Below are 22,485 nucleotides of genomic sequence, written 5' to 3'. Positions count from 1 at the left end.
GGCAGATGCTTACTGAATGAATGGACGGATGGAAGGATGAGTGGACAGAGGCATGAATGGAGAACAGATGAATCAGCTTCTGATAAGCATGAAGTCACCGGAATTGAACACTAGGCTGACAGAATGCTGGCTCAAAGCTGCCAGTATCACCCGGGAAAGCTGTGAATTCTCTGGGGCCTCCTGAGATGCTAAGAGAAGCTCAAGGACCCTCCCATTCCTGCTTTCTAGAATCTTAGTTTGGAGACAGAAATTGAGGCCTGTGGGCTCTACTCTGAGTCTCATAGACGAGTCATTCCAGGGTCCATGGAGTCATTCTCTGTGAGAGGGCAGGGAACACACAGAACGTTCACAGTCCCTGGCTTGCTCCCTCCCTGCTCTTCCTGCCCATGCCGTACCTGAGGGTGGACAGGACTTCGTAATTGGTTTTGAGACCTGACTCTCTGAAATACCTGGGAAAAAACTTGCAGCCGAGGTTAAGTCCATGAAGGCCCCCAATACTCCTTTGTTCAACCCTGCAGTGGTCCTCAGAGGCCGGGAGCACTAGATTCCCCAGTACTTAACAGGCAGACTCCTGGGCTTCATCCCCTGAGATTCCCATTCAGTGGGTCTGGGTGCAGGTGCGGCTCACAATCCACATCTTAAACCAGGAGCCCAAAGTCCACCCTTAAATCTAGTGGCCCAGATGCCCGAGGCCCCAGGTTAAAAACTCGAAGGAATGAAAGAGGAAATGCCTGACAAAAAGCATTTTCGCCCACCTCTAATACTCCTGCTACAGTGTGTATAAAATATAGGAGATCACCAAGAAAAAAAAAAAAAATCCATTGATAAACCCACCCTCTATAGAAAACTGTGGTTAACATTCTCGTGCATAAACTGCCAGACCTTGTATATGTTTATACAAATATTTACGTTTTACTAACGTAGGATCATTCTGTACTTTGTTCTAAGAACTGAACATGATGAACCTGTTTTTCTCAAAGACAGAGGATGTAAGCTCTACAGAGGCAGTGTTTTAGTTGCTTCCATATCCCCATGCCCAGCACATTGCCTGGCACACAGTAGGTGCTCAATAAATGTTTGTGGCCTGAATGCAAGCAAGGTTCAGACACATGGCAGTCAGTGGCCACACACATTCCAACATATGTGTAGACAATGGACCAGACCAACCCTGGACTCTGACGTGGTCTCTTATTTTCATTCATGTCAACAATAACTTAATGAACACGATTTTCCTAAATTTCTGCACAATGTCTTAATTATTTCCTTAGCTTACTCTCCTATGAGTAGACTCAATGACTCATAGGGAATGATCATTCTTAAGGCCTTTGATCAACTGCAGTACAACCTGCCAATGCCCACTATTTACCCCCATGTGGGTGCCTTGTTAGCTGGCCTCTCCTAGCGGCTCCTGGCTCCAACCTGATCTAGGTAGGCTCAAAGGTCCTTCATACTCCCTCTCTCCCTTCAAACATCTTATTATGGAAACTTTCAAACATAATAAAAAACAGAGACTTGTATAACAAACCCCCATGTACCCACTGCCCCAGCTTCCACAATGATCAACACACGGCCTATCTTGTTTCATCTCTACCTTGCCACTCCTTCCCATTTTATTTTGAAGCAAATCCCAGACATCTCATTGATTCACCCATAAATATTTCAGTATGCCTCCCTAAAAGATAAGAACTCTTAAATGACAAAAACACTGTCATCATCAAAACTAAAAAGAAAATAGTCATTCCTTAGTAATTTCAAATACTGAGAGAGGGTTCAAATTTCTACTTACAAATGTCACATATATGCATGTGTGCATTTGTATATACATACACATATACATTTATATACATGTTGTTGCTGTTGCTAGTTGCTGTCAAGTCGATTCTGGCTCATGGTGGCGCCATGTGTGCAGAGTAAAACTGTACTTCATAGGGTTTTCAAGGCTGTGACCTTTTGGAAGCAGATAGCCAGGATCTACTTCTGAGGTGCCTCTGGGTGTGTTTGATCCACCAACCTTTCGGGTTAGTAGTTCAGCACTTAACTATCTGCACCACCCAGGGATTCCTTATATATACACTGAAAACAAACAAACCCATTGGCGTCTCGAGTCAATTCTGACTCATGGCGATCCCAAGCGTTATAGAGTAGAACTGCTTCGAAGGCTTTTCTTGGCTGTAATCTTTATGGAAGCAGATTACCAGGCCTTTCTTCCCCCGTGCTGCTGGGTGGGTTCAAACCGTCAACCTTTAAGTTAGTAGGTGAACACAAACCGTTTGCGCCACCCAGGAACATACACATACACATATGTGTATGGATCATTCTGACTCATGGCAACTGCATGTGTGTCAAGAGAACTGTGCTCTATAGGGTTTTCGATGGCTGATTTTTTAGATGTAGATTGCCTTGCCTTTCTTCCAAGGTGCCTCTGGGCGAATTCAAACCTCCAGTCTTTTGGTTAGCAGCTGAGTGTGTTCACCGTGTTCACCACCCCAGGACTCCTTCATATACATACATATGTATACATATATACCAAACTTGTTTTGACACCCCAGTCGCTATGGGGCACGTTCCATGTTCCACCTTAGCTTCTGTCCTAGCGAACTGGTTCCTGATGTAGCTCAAGATGACAGTGACGATGAGAATGGCTAACATATATTGAGCATTCACTGTGACCTAGGCTGTGCACTGAAGCCTTTACATGCTCTCATTAATCCTCACAGCAAGGCTGTATAAGATCTTCTCCCCACTTTACAGATGCAGAGGTATTAAACGACTTCCCCAAGATCACAGGCCTGGGCCACAGGAGCAGGGACTGCAGAGGCCGAAGTCCTCATTGTCACACTGTAACGCCATCTGACAGGGGCTCCCCACGGCAGCCTCCAGAGTGGGACAGTTAGCGCCTCTTACCATCTATGATATACTTATTGTACAGGGACAGAGTAGTGGACAAAGCAGGCAGAGTCCCTGAGTTCGTGGAGCTTATGTTCTAGCTGAAGAGACAGCCCAGAAACAGAAAGTTGAAAGAACCAGATCATTTCAGAGAGCAGAGGCATGTGTTAGGGAGAACAGGTTTGTTAGTACAAATGGGAGTTACTTTAGGTAGGATGGTCAGGAAGGGCCTCCCTGAGGTGGTGACATCTGAGCTGAGACCTGGAGGACAAGCTGCAGCCAGCACGGAAAGACCTGGGAGCCAAGAGAACTGCAAATACAAAGGCCCGAGGGGATACCGAGCTTGGGAGCTGAGCACTTGAAACCAGCCCTCCTTCTGGCTTTCTGTTGCCTGATTCTATACACTATACTTTCTACTGAAGCCAGCCTGTGATGGCTTTTGTCACCAGCCCAGAGCAGGCACAGTTTTCTGCCTAAACCCTCTATCTGCTCTCACACTCTGGGCCTTTCTAGCTGGATCCTCTCCCACTACCAAGCAGCTGCGGGTCCTCGCCAAATGCAAGCGCGTGTGGATGGTCACCTTGGGACAGCACACTGCCTTACACAAGAAGGGCAAGGACTATACCACCGTATGGAGAGTCACCAACCTCTACTATAATCGGACATTTGCATTAAAACGAGAAGGAGGTGCCACGTGTCAAAAAGGAGGTATTCTTTTATACTCCAACGTTGCTGCCTGGGTGGTACAAAGGGTCACTATGCCTGGCTGCTACCCACACGGTTGGAGGTTTGAGTCGACCTAGACATGCCTCCAGCGAAAGGCCTGGTGACCTACTTCCAAAAATCAGCCGTTGGAAACCCTACGAAGCACAGTTCTACTCTGACACACGTGGGTCACCATGAGTCGGAGTCGACTGGATGACGAGTGGCTTGGTTTCTGTAGCCTGAATGGGTTCGGATTCAGCTGGAAAGCAACTAAGCAACATGAGACGAATGCCATAAATACCTGCAGCAGTCCTGTGATGGCGAAAAAGTAGAACAGAACTTTTTAATGAAAATTCCTGACTAAAGCGTGGCAGAGCTGCTAGCTGTGCAACTCAGCGACAATGGAAAGTATAAAAATGGTGGTTATGAAATAGCGTCAAGTACAAAAATCAGAACAGAAACTGCTACTAACGGTTTGAAAAATGACTTCTACTCATGGACAAGGACTCGAAGGGGCACAGAGAAGTGAAAAGTTTGATTTGTTGGGGTATACTTCAGGGATGAATGTACAAGGGTCTAAGACCCCAGGTGTATGCATACAAATAGAAGGTGTGTGTGCACATGTGTAGGTGTGTGTGTGTAGAAAGGTGTGTGTGTGTGTGTGCATGTGTAGGTGTGTACATGTGTAGGTGGGTGTGTGTGCATGCAAGTAGGCATGCACACATGTGGGTAGGTGTGTGTGCATGCATGTAGGCGTGCACAGGTGTGGGAAGGCATGTGTGCATGCATGTAGGTGTGCACAGGTGTGGGTAGGTGTGTGTGCATGCATGTAGGTGTGCACAGGTGTGGGTGTGTGTGCATACATGTAGGCGTGCACAAGTGTGGGTGTGCATGCACGTAGGTGTGCACACCTGTGGGTATGTGTGTGTGCATGCATGTAGGCATGCACAGGTGTGGGTGTGTGTGTGCATGCATGTAGGTGTGTACACATGTGGGTGTGTGTGCAAGTAGGCATGCACATGTGTGCATGCATGTTTTAGGTGTGCACACCTGTGGGTGTGTGCATGCATGTAGGTGAGCACACGTGTAGGTATGTGTGTGTGCATGCATGTAGGTATGCACACCTGTGGGTATGTGTGTGTGCATGCATATAGGTGTGCCCATGTGTAGGTACACATGCATGCAGGCACACTATGCCTATGTGGAGACCAGGTGGTGTCTCTTGAATCCGGGCCAAGGTGCTGAGGTGCAGGGAGCTGAGGAGGGAAAGGTCCCAGGGAGGAGCCACTCACAGGTGGGGTGAGGGAGGGGTGCCCGAGGTGGCCAGACCTGAATGGGGGTGAGGCCTGATCAAGCCACCTGCAGACCTGTTCTCACGGTGCAACGTGGAGCTGGAACAAGCCCTGGCTCTGCCATCAGTCCCTGTGGGGTCTTAGGTGATTATCTCAATGGGGTAACTCTACTGGCCCCCAGGCCAGCTGTGGGAAGGGAGCGAGGCGATGTCCAGAAAGTATGATCAGCGAGTGTCTGGTGCACGTTCCCTCCCTGCCCTCCTTCCGCCTGCTCTATTGGGGCTGCAAGGCAGGATACGTACGGTTGGAGTGGAGTCTGTCTGCTCCCCCGAGAGCGTTGAATGCCCCCTGGACATTCTGGACCTGTGGAGAAGCCCAGAGAGCAGACTGTCACCAGGAGGTCCAGTGTGGGGAACCAGGAAGGTACAGCCTAGCCTGGGGAGGCCCCGGGGACTTGCCATGTGTAAATGGGGACCCAGCAGGCCCATCTCAGAGAGAATTGTGGGGAACAAGATATGGAGCAGGATGGCACACAGTAGGCACTGGTTTGCTACCTTACTATGTGCCATCTCTGTCCTGGGTTGTTGTTAGTTGCTGTCGACTTGGCTCTGAATCATGATAACCTTCTGTATAAAAGAATAAAACATCGCCCAGGCCTTTACCATCTTCCAGCACGATATTGGACGACGTTCTGTTGTGATCCAAAGGGTTTTCACTGGCTGACTTTTGGAATTAGATCACCAGGCTTTTCTTCCTAGCCTGTTTTAGTCTGGAAGCTCTGCCAAAACCTGTCTACCATGTGACCCTGATGGTAGTTGAAATACTGTTGGCATAGCTTCCGGCATCAGAGCAGCATGCAAGCCACTTGATATCATCTCATTTAATGCCCCTAATGATGTATCGGTGGGCCCATTTTATAGAAGAGCAAACCAAGGCTTGGAGAAACACTGAAACTTGTTGAAGGTCCTGCGGCTGCTAAGTTGCTGAGCCAGGCACTTAAGCCAGGCCTGTCTGACTCCAAGCCTGAGCTTTTTCCAATAAGCCATGCAGAAAACTCAGGCGAAGATGGATCTGGGTCCCAGCATGCTCTTCCTGAGACCTACAGCCCTCTGAAAGGCCACTTGAGAAGCCCAGAGCAGGGGTGGCCCAGAATTGCTGGCCTTGTTGTTTTCTGCAGAAAACACAGCAGTTGTGAAGAGGCCCCTCCTCACAGCAACCAGTGGGGCTGTGTCCTCCTGCAGGGGCCGTTGTAGCACACAGGCCTCACGGCCTCATTCCTCCCCTCCCCATAGGACTGATGGGAAACAAGGCCAGCCTCAAGGAGCATCTAAAGCTGGACAAGGCAGGCACAGCACAGGGACATCGTACCACTGGCACAGTGAACAGGGCTTACTGAGCTAGATGGAGTTCCTGGGTGGTGCAAGCAACGTATCTGATGCTGAACAGATTTCAGCAGTGCTTTCAGACTAAGGTGGACCAGGAAAAAGGCCTGGTGATCTATTTCTGAAAATCAGCTACTGAAAACCCTATGAGTCACAATGATCCAATCCACAACTGATTATGGGCATGGTAGAGACAGGCAGCGCTTCACCCCATTGTGCATGGGGTCTCCATGAGTCAGGGGCTGACTCAACAGCAGCTAACGACAACAACAACAGATGACTAAGCATAAGGTTGTTGCTTTCCCTGTTAAGGGCACCTGCACACAACAGTGCAAGACGGCTGCCTCTCTCTCCCCAGCCCCACCTCCTCGTCTCTCCCCTCTACCTGCCTCAGGCGAGCCTTTATCATCGCAGGCCTGGGATTGCAGCCCCGCCCTCACGTCCCTGCCTCCAGTCTTGCCTCGTGGATCTGTCTTCCTCACAGCAGATGAGGTGCTCTTTCTACGTAAGACATACTCTGACCCAGGCAGCCCCACCTTCCTGAATCTGACACGAGTCTCCTGCCCCACATGTCAGGTGGACACTCCTGAGCCCTCTCAGGCAGCTTTGCTCAGCCCTCCTTTCCCAGCCTGCTGGTATCACTCTGGGGTCAGGGACATCTGTTGACTATTTTTCTGAAAGTAACCTTGATGTTTGAAAATGACCAGTTGGGTGTGTCACACAGCACGTGCTCTAGGGGACGGGCGATGTGTGAGACGCCCCCTGTGTGGGACCTGCTTCCCTGTCCTGTCCCTAACCAAACCAGTCTCACCCTGAAGGCTTTGGCTAGGTGTCACCTCCTCTGGGAAGCCCTCCCTGACCTCCCAGGCCAAGGGGTACCCACCCCAACATCCCGTGCTTCTGTTATCCTTAGTACTCCTTGCTCTGTCACTACTACCACTTGCTGCTGAGTCGACTCTGACTCACGGCGACCCCTGGTGCGTCAGAGTAGAACTGCACACCACAGCATTTTCATGGCTGATTTTTCAGCAGTAGATCCCCAGGCATTTCTTCTGAGGCACCTCTGAGTGGACTTGAACTCCTAACACATCAACCTTTTCACCACCCAGGGAGTTCCTTGCTCTATAGTATGTTTATTTCCATTTTATTTCTTTTTCACTTGAGGGTGAGGACTTTGTACTTATTGTTTATTTATCACTAGAACCCCAGGACCTGGCTCAGAGCCTGGTGCAGGGCAGAAATTTCCAGAGGGTCCGATGAATACACTTCTGTATGAAGCACAGTAAAGGAAGACCTGGGCACAGACATACCTGGGTTTCTTGCAAGCTGTGTGACCGTGGGGAAGTTACCCAACTGCTCTGACCCAGCTTCCTCATCAGAAAAAAACAAATCCCATTGAGCACCCTTGAGGAAGTTTTTGTGGGATTAATCGAGGCCTCATCCACAACGCTGCTCTCTCAGTGAGAAAGTGCCCTGCAGGTTGAAGGTGTCAAAGGCTCCCTGTTAGGAAGTTCGGTGGCGTGGTGCAGAGACTGCCTTCGAATCCTAGCTGTGGTCTTGGGCACAGGACACCTGCTCTGTGCCTCAGAGGCCCATGTGCACACTGGGGTTCACAGTGCCAGGGCTGTTGTGAGGATTTGGTGAGCAGATTGATGGGGGCAAAGGCAGCTAGGGTGCTGCCCAACGCTCAGTACATGAAGGGCCCTTGGCCCCACTGTCTGCCTGCATTTTGTCAGCCCCCATCCCACTGCAAGTGGTGACCATCCCACACGTCTGTCTCCTCCACTGCAGTGAGCCCCTCAAGGATCGGCAAGGGATTTTATCCTGCAGGTCCCGGCATGGAGCAAAGGCAAACATCAGCAAGAACGCCAGCCATGGCAACAGCTACCTTCTTTGGCCACTGACCCTGCCAGGCATTGGTCTGTGAGCTTTATGTGGACTACTCATTGCATCCTCACAACAACCCTAAGAAACAGGTACTATTATTGTCCCCATTTTATAGATGACGTAAATGAGGCCCAGAAAGAATAAATAATTTGCCCGAGGTCATGCAACTAGTAAGTGGTGGAGCCAGGATTTGAATCCAGAAAGGCAGGCTTGGGAACCCATGTTCCCAGCCTCTACACAACAGTCCCTTGGCTGGAGGGGTCAGAGGTGAATTCTGTAAGACTTTGCCTGCAGGGAGTGAGTGTAGTCCTGGGCAGGCTGTGCTTCACTGTGTGTGTGGATAGAGAGTCTGGCCTTCTCTGTTCCTAAATCATGTCTTCATAAGGAGAACCTCTGGGCTGCCAGGGGGAATGAAAAGGCGGTGACCAGGCTGCTCAGGGGAAGAAAGCACGAGCAATCTGCATCAAGTGGAAAAAGGAAGTGTGAGTGTGAGTGTACTCGAGGGACAGCGTAAACTCAGGTATGGGAGATGGAGAGGCAGTACCTGGACGTAAGCCCAGGCTCTGAAACAGACAAGCTGTGTAACAGGCTGTACTCAACCTGTGCCTCAGTTTTCTCATCTGTAAAATGGGACAGTAACAGCACCTATCTCTTGGGTTGCTGAGAGACTCAAAGAAGACAGTGCTTATGAAGCACAGTGCTTGGCACACAGAAAGCATTCAACCCATATCAAGTGTTACTGCTGCCAGCAGATGGCTATATGTGGCATATGTGAGTGAACGGGGCAGTGTGGCTATGAGTGTGATGCATGAGTCTATATTTGAGAGGTTCCAGCCTGGGCGAGTCTGCTTAGGTCTCCAGGGGGTGCATGTAAGGAGGACTGGGGAATGTCGGTGAGCGTGTGGGGAATGTTGTTGAGCATTCCGTACATCGGTGAGCGTGCCACATACCGGGTGTGTCAGTGTGCATGCCTGAGTGTGTACGTGTGCGCGGGGTGTGTGTTCAGGGATGAGTCTGTGCACACGTCTTGGAGTGCACGTACAAGCATGTGTATATCAGGCACATCGAGTGGCTATGCCAGTCTGCACAGACGTGTACACAGACGTGTCATAACGGTGCTTGTGTGTGTGCCTGTGGGACCGCATGGGCCCACGTGGACATCACCAGCTGGGGGGCACCCACCGAGCACCCTCAGCTAGGGATAGGAATGGCATTGCGCATGGCTTGGGGTCAGGATGCCAGCTTGGCCACATCATAGCAACGCGGCCTGCAGCAATCATGTCCCCTTTCTCAGCCTCACCTCTCTGGGAAACAGACTCTACATTCAGGACAGCTGTGGGGAGTGGAGGAGCGAAAGAACATCAGAACCCTCACCGCAGCTGCAGCGAGCAGGGGGTGTTTGGTTCTTTACTGCACACTCACAGGGGAGGAAGAGCCCTGCTGGAGCTGCTGCCATGCAGAACCCGCCAACAGCAGCTCCGGGGTGTCTGCTTGAACATGACAGCAACACACGACTCGGGATACTTTCATTTACCACGTCATCCCTGGTTATTGGACGCAGGCACTGAGCAGGGTGCAAGAGATGGCTGTGAAGAGCAATGAGTTGGACTCTGGGGTCAGACAGACTACCTGCTTGGGGGCCCTGGGTGAATGACTTCCCTGGCCTAGCCTCCGCGTCTGTAAAATGGGTGCTCCACTGACCTGGGCTGCAGTGAGAAGGACTCACAAATGCAGGGAAAACTCTGGCCCTTAGTCCTTGCTCATTAACAGTGAGTCCCTGGCCCCCAGGCCATGGGGCTCAACCCAAGGTTCCTAGTCTAGTGCAGTCGAAGCTGCAGCTGCTATACTCAAAGGGAATAATAGTCAATGTAGCAGAGCCACTGATGGAGCAGGTGTCCCTTCAGAAGACTCCCCCTGTGCCCAGAGTGAGAAACCGGCGACACAGCCCCTGCATGCCCACCCCCAGCCATGCTGCCCTGCGTGTTCCCTGCTCACCTGCAGCGTGTCCCCAAAGGAGAGCTTGTGGATGACATGCGTCATGTCCGGGTTCTGTGGCTGGGCTGTGGCGCTGTGTGTGGACACATGGAAGTTGCCCGGGACCTGGGGAGAAATGCATGCTTCATGTGTTTGGTCGACTACCCCAGAGGATGGGGTGCAGGGCTGGATGCTGGGTGTGGATCCCAGCTTGGATATTTTGTAGCTGTGTGACTCTAAGGGAGTCATTGCCCTTCTCTGAGCCTCAGCTTCCTCATCTGTAGAATGGGGCAACAGTAGTAGCTACCCAGAGAGGTGCCGGCAGCTACCCAGTGAGAAAATGTGTGTAAAGCGCCCAGCATGGCAGACTGGCAGCTGCTCACCATCAACCTTTATGGATTCTGGGCTGCTGGACCAACAGTAGGTTGGGGGATGACCCTTGGGCCTGCAGACCAATAGGGGCTTCCTTGAGGCCCAAATCAAGATTATCTCCCCACCAACTTTGTCTCGTCATCCTAGACTGTCGGATCCCCAAAGGCAGGACTACGAGAGCCTCATTTCCTCCCTTGGGTCTGAAAACCCTTGCAGAGCCTAGCCTGTGAAAGGTGCTGAATAAACATCTGTGGAAGGAAGGATGCTGATGGTAACAGTGTGCGAGAGGGCCCACGGATTCTCCCGTGCCTCCCTGCATCAGCAAAAGGCCCTTCCATCCTTCCAGCTGGTCAGACCAAAAGCCCTGGTGTCATCCTGGACTCTTCTCTCCTGCTCACACCTCACGTCCTATCAGCTCCACCTTCAGAGGATACCCAGCACCTGGCCTCTCCTCAACCCTCCACTGCTCCCCTGGCCCAAGGCCTTCTCTTGACTGGACACTGGCAGCAGCCTCCTCACTGGGCTCCCAGCTTCCGCCCTTGTCTCCCATCCCAGGCCTTCCGTCAACAGCAGCCAGAGGGACCCTTTTAACCCCTGTGTTTGATCTTGTCTCTCCTCTGCTCAGTACCCTCCATGGTTTCTGCTTCTCTCTGGGTAGAATCCCAGGTCTTCACAGTGGCCCACAAAGCCAGGTATGCTCTGGCCATCTGGATGCTCCCTCTGATCTCGTCTCCTGTGCTCTGTCCTCTGTGTACTCCCTGGTCATGCTGGCCTCCTGCTGTTCCTGAAGCAGTGGCCAGCACCGTCACCTCAGGGCCTTTGTACCTGCTGCTCACCCTTCCTGGAACCTTCTCCACATGGCTCTCCTCACCTCCCTGTCTGAAAGCATACACCCTCCCCACTTTCCCCTTACCCTGATTTACTTTTCTCCAGAGCACTTGGCATTGGCTGGCATCCTGTCTTCTTCTCATCTGTTTCCTCCCACTAGAATGTGAATTTCATGCTAGTAGTGATTTTTGTCTGTTTTGTTCCCTGACATATTTCCCAGACCAAGGCACAGAGAAGGTGCTCAATAAATGAATGGCATTTAATCCTTAAAACAGACTCTTTAAGTTAGCAACTTGACAATCCTCATTCCACAGAAGAAGAAACTAAGGTTCACAGTAGTGAAGAAACTTGCTGAGGTCATGTGCGAAGTAAGCTGTAGAGCCAAAGTTTGAACTCATGTCTTCAGCTCTACACGATACACTTACCCATGATGCCTAGAGGCCATTTGCTACAGATGGCCCATGGGGCCAGTTGTTCAGGAGGTGCCGGGTGTGGGGAGATGACCCAGACAAGAGCCTGGCCCTAGGCGTGCACCTAGCCTACTTCAACAGACTTGGGACAGACGAAAGCCCAAGTGATCCACTCTGGGCCAGAGGGATACACAGACTGTGTGGGCCATGGAGTGGACCTCTGACTTAGCAGGGTATAGGGTGGGCTCAAGAAGGGTTTCTCAGGGGAAAGAACACACTATACTGAGGCTCCAAAGGTGAGTCTCCATCAGCCAGGAAGAGGAAAGGCACCTGGGCAGAGGGAACAGCAGGAACAAGTGTGGAGGCCAGAGACTGCCCGGTATGGGGGTGTGTTTAAGGAACAGGAAGAGTTTGGTATTGCTGAACCCAAACCAAAAACCAAATCTGCTGCCGTCGAGTAGATTCCAACACATAGTGCCCCTATAGGACAGAGTAGAACTACCCCACAGGGTTTCCGAGGAGTGGCTAGTGGATTTGGACTGCTGACCTTCTGGTTAGCAGCTAAATTCTTAACCACTAGAGCTCCTGAGGAGCCTTAGGCAGGTTAATAACCACTCTGTGCTTTGGTTTCCCCACCAGCAAAATGGGAATCATAACCACAAATGGTTACTGGGAAGATTAAACTAAGGGATGCATGCAAAGCAGTTGGCTGCTGGTATTGCGTTGAGTTTGCAGAATGAACACAAGTTTGTCATCAGAGCAATAGCAAAGGGCCTTCCCAAAGTAGGACTGGCACGTACAAAGACAGGGTGATGGGGAAAGGCCCACTGTGTTTTTTTGTTTCTATTCCTTCATTTTTACTTACATAAGTAATACCTGGATACATTTTCCTTATAAAAATTTCACGTGATACAGTTAGAACTAAGGTTCCCATTGACTACCACCTGCAGAAGTTAGGAGGCTGTTAGCCGTCCAGCGTGTGTACTTCTGGGACCTCCCCTGGACTGGGCCCTGGGCAGAGTTCAGAATGGGGTGTGGGGTCTAGGCCTCACGCTCCCGGAGTTACATGAGTCAAGGCGCTGGCTCCCGTGCACCTGGCCCCCGCTGGCTAGCCCCTCGAGGCTGTGACTCAGTAACCCGCTCCCCGCTCCACACGGAATCCATCACAGGTAGCTGACTCATGCCAGCACACGCTGGGCTGAATAACAACAAGAGGACGTTTGCAGAGCCTGTGACTTAGGAACCTACGTCAGCGTCTCTGAGGGGTTTTAAAAACATATAGCGGAGCCAGGCCCACACCCTTGCTGTGTCCTTTCCTCCTCCTGGGGGCTGGGTGATAGAAGCAGGGTCACTGCGTCGTCCTCGTGAGGCTGCTGGGGGCTGCCTGTGTAGCTCAGAACATGCAAACTGTGACATCTGGCTGTGGGCCGACTTCCTGATGGCTGGATAAGGAGCCGCAGGGCAAATCTGAGTCTGATGCTGGGAGCTATGGAGTGGGGGGCAGCTGCTGACCTCCGTCACCACAGCATGCTGTCATTGTGGGCATCCATATCTGACTGCCCCTTAACTGGGGCTCCCTGAAGGCATGAACCCCTACAAGGCAGTGGGACGTCTCCACTTGCTCTGTTATGAATTGAATTGTGTCCCTGCAAATACGTGTCCTAACCCCTATAGCTGGGGATGTAACCCTATTTGGGGACAGGGTTTTCTTTGTTCTGTTAATGAGGCCACAGCAGTGTTGGGTGTGTCCTAAACCTAATCACTACTGAGTTAATCACTACTGAGTTAATCACTACTGAGTTATACGGAGCAGCAGAGCAGTGTAGATACAGAGATAGGGAAGCACAAACAGTGGAAGACAGATGTCCCGTGGAGATTGGCAAGGAACCCAGGAATGCTGGGGCTACAGAAGCTGAGACCTTCCTCCAAAGCTGACAGAGAAAGCCTTCCCCTAGAGCCGGCACCCCAAATTCAGACTTCTAGCCTCCTAAACTTTGAGGAAATAAATGTCTGTTCTTTAAAGCCCTCACCTGTAGTAACTCTGTTACAGTAACACTAGGAAATCAAGACATCAAGGATGGAGGGCAGAACGTGGCCTGAGCCGTGACCTGGAGTCTACAGATACAGCCAGTTACACCACGTGTGATGGAGATGTCAGCAACAAACAGCAACAGGCGGGGGTACGGGGTGGCTCCCTGCTCAGATCCCAGCTGTGTGACCTTGAGCATGGCACTTAATCTCCCATGCCTCAGTTTCCTTAGGGTGGCTGTGAGGATGACATGAGCTAACACACATAAGGGCCGGCTGGGTACCCCATCAAGGGCAGCCATAGGCAGGGCTGGTGTGACCCTTTCATGGAATCCTGGTGGTGCCAGCGGGCAAGGTCATGGAAACAGCCCACTGAAGGGAGACAAAGAAGGCCAGAAAAGGGGCACTGACACACCTGTCCAATCCCGATGTGGTGACCCCACTTCTATTGTCCAGCCCACAGGAGGAGGAAAGGATGGGGCAAGGCTGTGGACCTGGCTCCCGCTATATGTTTTAAAACCCCTCAGAGACGCTGACAGAGGTTCCTAAGTCACAGGCTCTGCAAACCTCCCCTTGTCTTGACATGTTTTAACTTGCTCATGCCTCACCATGTGTGAGGTTGGTATTAATATCCCCATTTTACAGATAAGGAAACTGAAGCTCAGAGAAGCTAAATTGCCCAGAGTTACTCAATTGGTGGGCGTCATAGCCAGGGTTCTCGACCACAGATCTGTGACCCACAATAGCAAGGTCTCTGTACCGTGCTGTGCAGCTGCTAGCCACCCAGTTCACCTAGAGCCAGCCGGGAACCCCAACATGGTCGTCTGAGGTGGGCAGGCTGCAGCCTTGGACATGTTTGCGGAGGGGTTAAAGGGTGTGGTGGCTGGGTTGTCTCCTGTGCCCACTCAACTGGGTGCTGAGCATGTACAGCTGAACAGACGTGGCTCGCGGAGGGGTGAAAGGGTGTGGTGGCTTGGTTGTCTCCTGCACCCACTCGGCTGGGTGCTGGGCACGTACAGCTGAACAAACGTGGCTCGCGGAGGAATGAAACGGTGTGGTGGCTTGGTTGTCTCCTGCACCCACTCGGCTGGGTGCTGGGCATCCACAGCTGAACAAACGTGGTCCCCCTTGCTCACCATCTAGGGCACGCCTATTCGTTTTTAAGCCTGATGAACACACCTCCCTGGGGGAGGCCCTCACAATTGAGAGGTACGTGTCTCTTTATCTTCAGTTGCCACCCCTCAGTCAGGCCTTCCCCTACAACCTGGCCTCAGTGGGCCTTCTCCCTTACCCTCCATCAAAGCACTCCATTTATCTCTCCACAGCTGCTTCATCAAACCATGCATTTCCTTGTTCGAATGTTTGCCCATGTGGTGTGGTGGTCATTACTCCCAGGCACCTCCAGGGGTGGGGATCATGGTTGTTTCTCTCAGCTCTGTATGGCAGAGCCAAGCCTGAAGCCAGGAAATGGAGTAGGCACTCAAGAGCATGGACGTATGAGGGAACTGTGAGGAACTGGTAGATTGGTGCTAGAATCCTTGCCTTCCATGTGAGCGACCTGGGTTTGATTCCCAGCCAATGCACCTCGTGTGCAGCTACCACCAATCTGTCAATGGACGCTTTCGTGTTGCTATGACGCTTAATGGGCTTCCAAGGAGCTTCCAGGCAAAGAAGGGCGAGGAAGAAAAGCCTGGTGATCTACTTCCAAAAATCATGCAATGAAAACTCCATGAATCACAATAGTCCAATCTGTAACTGATGAGGGGGATGGCATGGGCCTGGCAATATTCTGCTCCACTGGGCATGGGGTTGCCATGAGTTGGGGACTGACTCGACGGCAGCTAACAACAACATGAGGGAATTAACCAAAGGAGGGACACTGGTTAAACAAAGTCAAGAAACAGGAGTCTAGGAAAAAAAAAAAGTCTAGAGGAGGAAATAAACTGTAATAATAGTGTGATAAGGGCGGCAAGGGGTCAGGATGGAAGGGGACACAGGGGAAGTGGAGGAAAGGCTTCCCCAGAGGGACCCAGGTCAACTAGATCTGTGATGACCAGTGGTTCTCCAGGACAATAAAGTGGGGACTAAGAGAGATACTGGAGGCAGAGTGAAGAGCCTGGGCCCACCACCGATTCCACCCACTTACCTGGGCCTCCCCTTCAAGGCCAAGGCCTCCAGGTATAGCCTGGATCCCACTGTCTCTGTCACAAAACCCAAACCAAACCCACTGCAATTGAGCTGATTCCAAGTCAACGGCAAACAGCAACAAGTTCCCAGGTGACGCTGATGCTGACGCTGCTGGTCCAGGGCCCCACTTTTGAGTAGCTGACCTGGACTTCTGCCTTCCAGTATCACCTATCACTGATGACTCCCACATCTACATCTCTATCCTACTCTCTCCTGAACCCAGAAACATACCCCTGGCTTTCAATGTAACGTCTCCACCTAATTAATAGACAGACACCTAATGGGAATCGCAGATGCACTATGTCCAGAACTGAACTACTGATTCCTACCCTATTCCTACAGGAAATCCATGCTTCCCAAGCTTCCATATCTCAAAAAAGGGACTGCCCAGTTGTCTGTACAAAAGCCCAAGAGTTTTCTTTGGTTCTGTTCTTGCCCTCACACCCCACATCCAATCATCAGTGAGTCTTGTTGGCTCTACCTCCTAGATACATCCCTAATTTGACCACTTCTCCCCAGCTCCAGCGCTACCGCCACTGCCCACTGTCAGTGATCTCTGCTTTCAGCCCCCTCCAACCCGCCACCCACAAGCTGCCAGAGTGCTCTTTCTAAAGCTGTGCTGTCTGATAGAACTTTCTGTGAGGGTGGAAACCTGCTGTATCTGCACTGTGCAATATGGTGGCTACTAGCCATCTGTGGGCACTGAGCACTTGATATATGGCCAGTGTGACGAAGGAACTGAATTGTATACTTGACTTCATTTTAATTAATTTAAATTTGAAAAGCATATGGCTTGTGGCTACCTGATTGAACAGTGCAGTTCTAAAGTATAAATCTGGTTATATTGCTTCCCTGCTTGAGACCCTCAAATGACTTCCCCTTTCAACCACAATAAAACCCAAATTCCTGGGTGGAGCTAATCTCCACAGAGAGCCCCCAGTGAACCACGCCTCCAGGTTCCCATGCCCTTAAGGTTGTTCTCCCACACTGAACCTGGGCTGCCACGTGACTCACTTTAACCCATAAAATGCGGCAGAAGTGCTTCTCCCAGTTCTAGTCCAAGCCTTACATAGGCCTGGCAGCTTCTGCTTTAGCACTTAAGGGAGCCCTGAGCAATCACATAAGACATCCAGCTACTTGGCTAGGAAGACCACATGGAGACCATGTGGAGAGGGAGTGGCGCTGAGGCTACATGGAAAAAGACAGGTCCAGTCACCCCGGTGACCCAGCGGAGCCCAGGTTTCCAGCCATCCAGCGGGGACTGTGGAAGGGTGAGCCCACACCCCGTCTAGAAGGGATAGCTGCTCTTGGCTCCAGGCAATTGTTGCTGGTGAAATGCAGGTGCAGTGTGGCTAAGGCATCCGACTTTTCAAGAAAAGCTAGAAAACTGGACTTATTTTAAACACAAAAACTCCTGATCTTTTAATATTGGCTCTGATGTGTTTAAAAGCCGTACAGGATCAGCATAACATGTCTTTGGGCTGAATGTGGCCAGTGAGTTTGCAACCTCCACTTCAGAAGCTGGAGATTAGAGGAAGGGCACTCTGGAAGGCTGGAGGAGGGAAAGCAGAAGCCAGGGATAGGAAATGGCTCTGTCTGGATGAGACCGGGAAACGGAGCTGTGGGACATGGGGTAGCCGTGTGACCTTGGACAAGATGTGTAACCTGAATTTCACTTTCCTTATCTGTTAAATGGGGCCAGCTTCAGGGGGTTATTGTGAGGATCCACTGCAAAATACCTAAAAAAGAGCTTAGAGCAGCGACAGGCATGTGCTGAGTACCCTTTGCTGGCTCTCCCAAGTATATACCTTGCCCTCATATCCTTGTCTTAGGGTCTGCAGCAAGGATGAACCTCAGAAAACTGGCTGCGGTGACAATACAGCAGTACCATATTTTCACGAGAATAATGCACATCTTCTGTGTTTGCTGGCTGCACCCTCCCCCGCCCCGCCCCAAGAGGTATTTTCATAGGCGCATATGCTAGTTATTTTTTACATGTTGCTGTGAAGAAAAATTAGCATACTGCATTTGCAAGGGCACCTCGTGGGGTGGGGGGAGGGTGTGGCTGGCAAAGAAACACAGAAGGTGTGTGTTACTTACATAAAAATACATTAATACTGAATGGCCCTTTGGAGCTGACCAGGTGCTTTCAAAATCCACTGTAGTCACTCATCCCCTTCTTTACTCCTTGTCCCAGCACTTATCACCTACTGAAATGATTTTTAGTTTGTTTATTGTCTGTCTCCACCACTCTGTTTACTGTGTATACCACTGTCGTACTATGGTGGCTTGCGTGTTGCTGTGACGCTGGAATCTATGCCACCGGTATTTCGAATACCAGCTGAGTCATCCATCGTGGGCGGGTTTCAGCAGAGCTTCCAGACTAAGACAGACTGAGAAGGAGGACCTGGTGATCTCTTTCTAAAAAAATTGGCCAGTGAAAACCTTATGAATAGCAGCAGAACACTGTCTGATACAGTGCCAGAAGATGAGCCCCTCAGGTTGGAAGGCACGCAAAAGATGACTGGGGAAGAGCCGCCTCCTCAAAGCAGAGTTGACCTTAATGACATGGATGGAGTAAAGCTTTCATCTGCTGATGTGGCACAACTTAAAATGAGAAGAAACAGTTGCAAACATCTATTAATAACTGGAATATAGAATGTACAAATTATGAATCAAGGAAATTGGAAATTGTAAAAACTGAAATGGAACACGTAAAGATCGATATCCTAGACATTAGTGAGCTGAAATGGACTGGTATTGGCCATTTTGAACTGGACAATGATATGGGAATGACAAATCGAAGAGGAATGGTGTTGCATTCATTGTCAAAAAGAACATTTCAAGATCTATCCTGAAGTACAGTGCTGTCAGTGATAGGAAAATATCCACATGCCTACAAGGAAGACCAGTTAATACGACTACTAGTCAAATTTACGCACCAACCACTAACACCAAGGATGAAGAAACTGAAGTTTTTATCAATTTCTGCAGACTAAAATTGATCAAATGTGCAATCAAAATGCATTGATAATTACTGGTGATTGGAATGTGAAAGTTGAAAATAAAGATAAAGGATTGGTAGTTGGAAGTATGGCCTAGGTGATAGAAATGATGCCAGAGACTGCATGATAGAATTTTGCAAGACCAATGACTTATCCATTGGAAACACCTTTATTCAACAACATAAATGGTGACTATATACACAGACCTCAACGGATAGAATACACAGGAATCAAATTGACTACATCTGTGGAAAGAAACGATAGAGAAGCTGAATATCATTAGTCAGAACAAGGCCAGAAGCCAACTTCGGAAGAGAACATCAACTGCTCAAATGCAAGTTCAAGTTGAAGCTCAAGAAAATTAAAACAAGTCCACGAGGGCCAAAGTACGACCTTGAGTGTACCCTACCTGAATTTAGAGACCATCTCAAGAAAATATTTGATGCACTGAGCACTAATGACCAAAGACCAGACGTGTTATCTGGATATCATCAAGGATATCATATGTGAAAGGAACATCAAGGATATCATACGTGAAAAAAGCAAAAGGTCATTAAAAAGACAGAAAAGAAAAAAACACCAAAATAGATTTTTTTTTCAGAGAAGAGACTCTGAAACTTGTTCTTGAATGAAAAGTAGCTAAAGTGAAAGGAAAAAATGATGAAGTATGAGAGCTGAGCAAAAGATTTCAAAGGGTGGCTTAAGAAGACCTGGAGTTAGGAAACCAAAAGGGAAGAACATGCTCGGCATTCCTCAAGCTGAAAGAGTTGAAGAAAAAATTCAAGCCTGGAGTTGCAGTGATAAAGAATTCTATGGGGAAAATATTGAACGACATACGAAGCATCAAAAGAAAATAGAGGGAAAACACATTGTCACTGTACCAAAAAGAACTGGTCGATGTTCAGATATTTCAGGAGGTAGCAAATGATCAACAACTGATGGTACCGAGGGAAGAAGTCCAAGCTGCACTGAAGGCATTGATGAAAAACAAGACTCCAGGAATTGATGGAATACTAAGATGTTTCAACAAACGGATGCAAATAGAAGCGCTCACTCGTCCATGCCAAGAAATTTGGAAGACAGCTACCTGACCAACTGACTAGAAGAGATCCATATTCATGTCCATTCTAAAGAAAGGTGATCCAATGGAATGTGAAAATTATCAAACAATATCATTAATATCACATGCAAGTAAAATTATGCTGAAGATAAATTCAAGCCAGATTCAGGAGAGGATGTGGAACAAGGGATATTGTGATATCAGATGGATCTTGGCTGAAAGCAGAGAATACCATAAAGATGTTTACCTGTGTTTTATTTGCTATACAAAGGCATTTGACTGACTTGGTTATAACAAATTATGCTTAACATTGTGAAGAATGGGAATTCCAGAACACTAAATCGTGCTCATGCGTAACCTGTACATAGACCAAGAGGTGATCGTTTGAACAGAACAAGGGGATGTTGTGTGGTTTAAAGTCAGGAAAGGGGTACATCGGAGTTGTATCCTTTCACCTGTATGTTGAGCAAATACTCCAAGAAGCTGGACTACATGAAGAAGAACAGGACATTAGGATTGGAGGAAGACTTACTAACCTGCAATATGCAGATGACACAACTTTGCTTTCTGAAAATGAAGAGGACTTGAAGCATTTACTGATGAAGATCAAAGACTACAGCCTTCAGTATGGATTACATCTCAACATAGACAAAAAAGAAAGATGTCACTCTCAGGACTAAGGTGCGCCTGACCCAAGCCATGGTGTTTTCAATTGTCTCATATCCATGCGAAAGCAATGAATAAGGAAGACCGAAGAAGAACTGATGCATTTCAACTATGGTGTTAGCAAAGAATATTGAATATACCATGGACTGCCAGAAGAACAAACAAATCTGTCTTGGAAGAAGTACAGCCAGAATGTTCCTTAGAAGTGAATATGGTGAGACTTTGTCTCATGTACTTTGGACATGGTATCAAGAGGGACCAGTCCCTGGAGAAGGACACCATACTTGGTAAAGTTGCAGGTCAGTGAAAAAAGAGGAAGACCCTCGGCAGTGAATTGACACAGTGGCTGCAACGATGGGCTCAAACACAGCAATAATTGTAAGGATGGGGCAGGATCGGGCAGTGTTTGGTTCTGCTGTACATAGGGTCGCTATGAGTTGGAAATGATCTGACAGTACCTAACGACATGGCCTGTTTCCCTCGCCTAGAATGTAAGGGCCACTGGAGCAAGAACGCCACCTATCTATTAAATGCAGTAGCCCCAGAGCCTAGAACCAAACCTGGAACATGTTGTTGCTGTTGTTAACTGCCATTGAGTGGGCACCCGGCTTATGGTGACCCCATGCACAACAGAATGAGACACTGCCCAGTCTGCACTATCTCCAAGATCAATTGTAGACTGAACTGTTGTGATCTATAGGGTTTTCATTGGCTGATTTTCAGAAGTTGATTGCCAGGACTTTCTGGAAGCGCTGATGAAACTTGTTTAACATCATAGTAACACGCAAGCCTTCACTGACAGATGGGTGGCAGCTGTGCATTAGCCGGGGAACAAATGCAGTCTCCTGCATGGAAGGTGAGAATTCTACCACTGAATTACCAATGCCCTCAACCCTGGAACATAGAAAGTGCTTAAATTAATACAATGTCTTTGGATGAGTGAATGTATATTAGCTCATTTAATCCTCACACAAACGTTGTGAAGGGGGTAGTATTACTATATATTATGATCATCACATTCTTAACCTAAAGATGTAAAAACTGAGGCTAAGAAGGGTCAAGTGACGTGTGAGGTGTTGCTTGACCAAGAGAGGGTGGAGCTGGTACTTAAACCCAGGGCTCAGGGCTCCAAATGCAGAAGTCTTCTCACCACCCACAAAAGGAAAGAAGAGTATCCCCTTCTCAAGCCAGCTATCAGGAGCTCCAAGCCCCCTCCCAGATTCTGGATGCCAACCCCTCGCCCCCCTTGCTGGGGGCTCTGCCAGTGGCGGCCGAGTGGGCATGGAGCTCTACCATCCAGTTTCCAGGGCAGGAAGGGACAGACAGCGTGGGGGCCCAGGGAAGTCTCTTTACCTTGTTGATGCTGAACTGCCCCTCAAAGCGGCAGCCCACCCCGTTGTTCAGCGGGATCTTCATTGAGTTGTCGATGTGCCCCACTTCATGTCTGCCCATCTCATCCTGAATGTCGAGCCCGACCACTGTGGAGCCAAGGAGAGAAGAGTCACATAAGCACCCAGAAAAGTGAGAGGGGGGAGCTGGTCCCTGCTCTCTGTGACTCCTTAGCATCCATTCTGTGGACATACTGGGTGTGAGCTGGGCACTGGGGGTGCAGAATGGGGGCATTTCAGTCCTTGCCCTCCAGGAGCCTATGGCGTGGGGCCCAAAGCCACAGAGAGGATATCAGGCAGCAGGGGAGAAAGTAGGGTCTTGACTCAGAGTGAACAACCCCATGATGTCCCTGTTTCTGCCATAAATCCCCCGGCACTGCCTGCAGTTGGAAAGGAAGAGGAGGAAAAAGAGTTG

At 49.5% G+C, this 22,485-nt stretch overlaps 1 protein-coding gene across 1 annotated transcript in view; it reads right to left on the bottom strand.

The window, feature by feature from the left end:
* The window catches only part of ERGIC1 (endoplasmic reticulum-golgi intermediate compartment 1), a 151,931-nt gene that overhangs the window by 21,952 nt on the left and 107,494 nt on the right, over nucleotides 1-22,485 (bottom strand). Inside the window, exons 5-7 of the mRNA XM_010592566.3 lie at nucleotides 22,036-22,160; nucleotides 10,148-10,252; nucleotides 5,186-5,246 (exon numbers count right to left, since the gene is read on the bottom strand). Of these exons, the coding sequence (XP_010590868.1) occupies nucleotides 5,186-5,246; nucleotides 10,148-10,252; nucleotides 22,036-22,160 (291 nt within the window). The remainder of the gene's footprint in view (nucleotides 1-5,185; nucleotides 5,247-10,147; nucleotides 10,253-22,035; nucleotides 22,161-22,485) is intronic.

Source organism: Loxodonta africana, chromosome 2, assembly GCF_030014295.1.
Source record: "Loxodonta africana isolate mLoxAfr1 chromosome 2, mLoxAfr1.hap2, whole genome shotgun sequence".
NCBI classification, from domain to species: domain Eukaryota; kingdom Metazoa; phylum Chordata; class Mammalia; order Proboscidea; family Elephantidae; genus Loxodonta; species Loxodonta africana.
The sequence above is the reverse complement of the archived record's forward strand: the minus strand, read 5'-3'. Positions and strand labels throughout refer to the sequence as shown.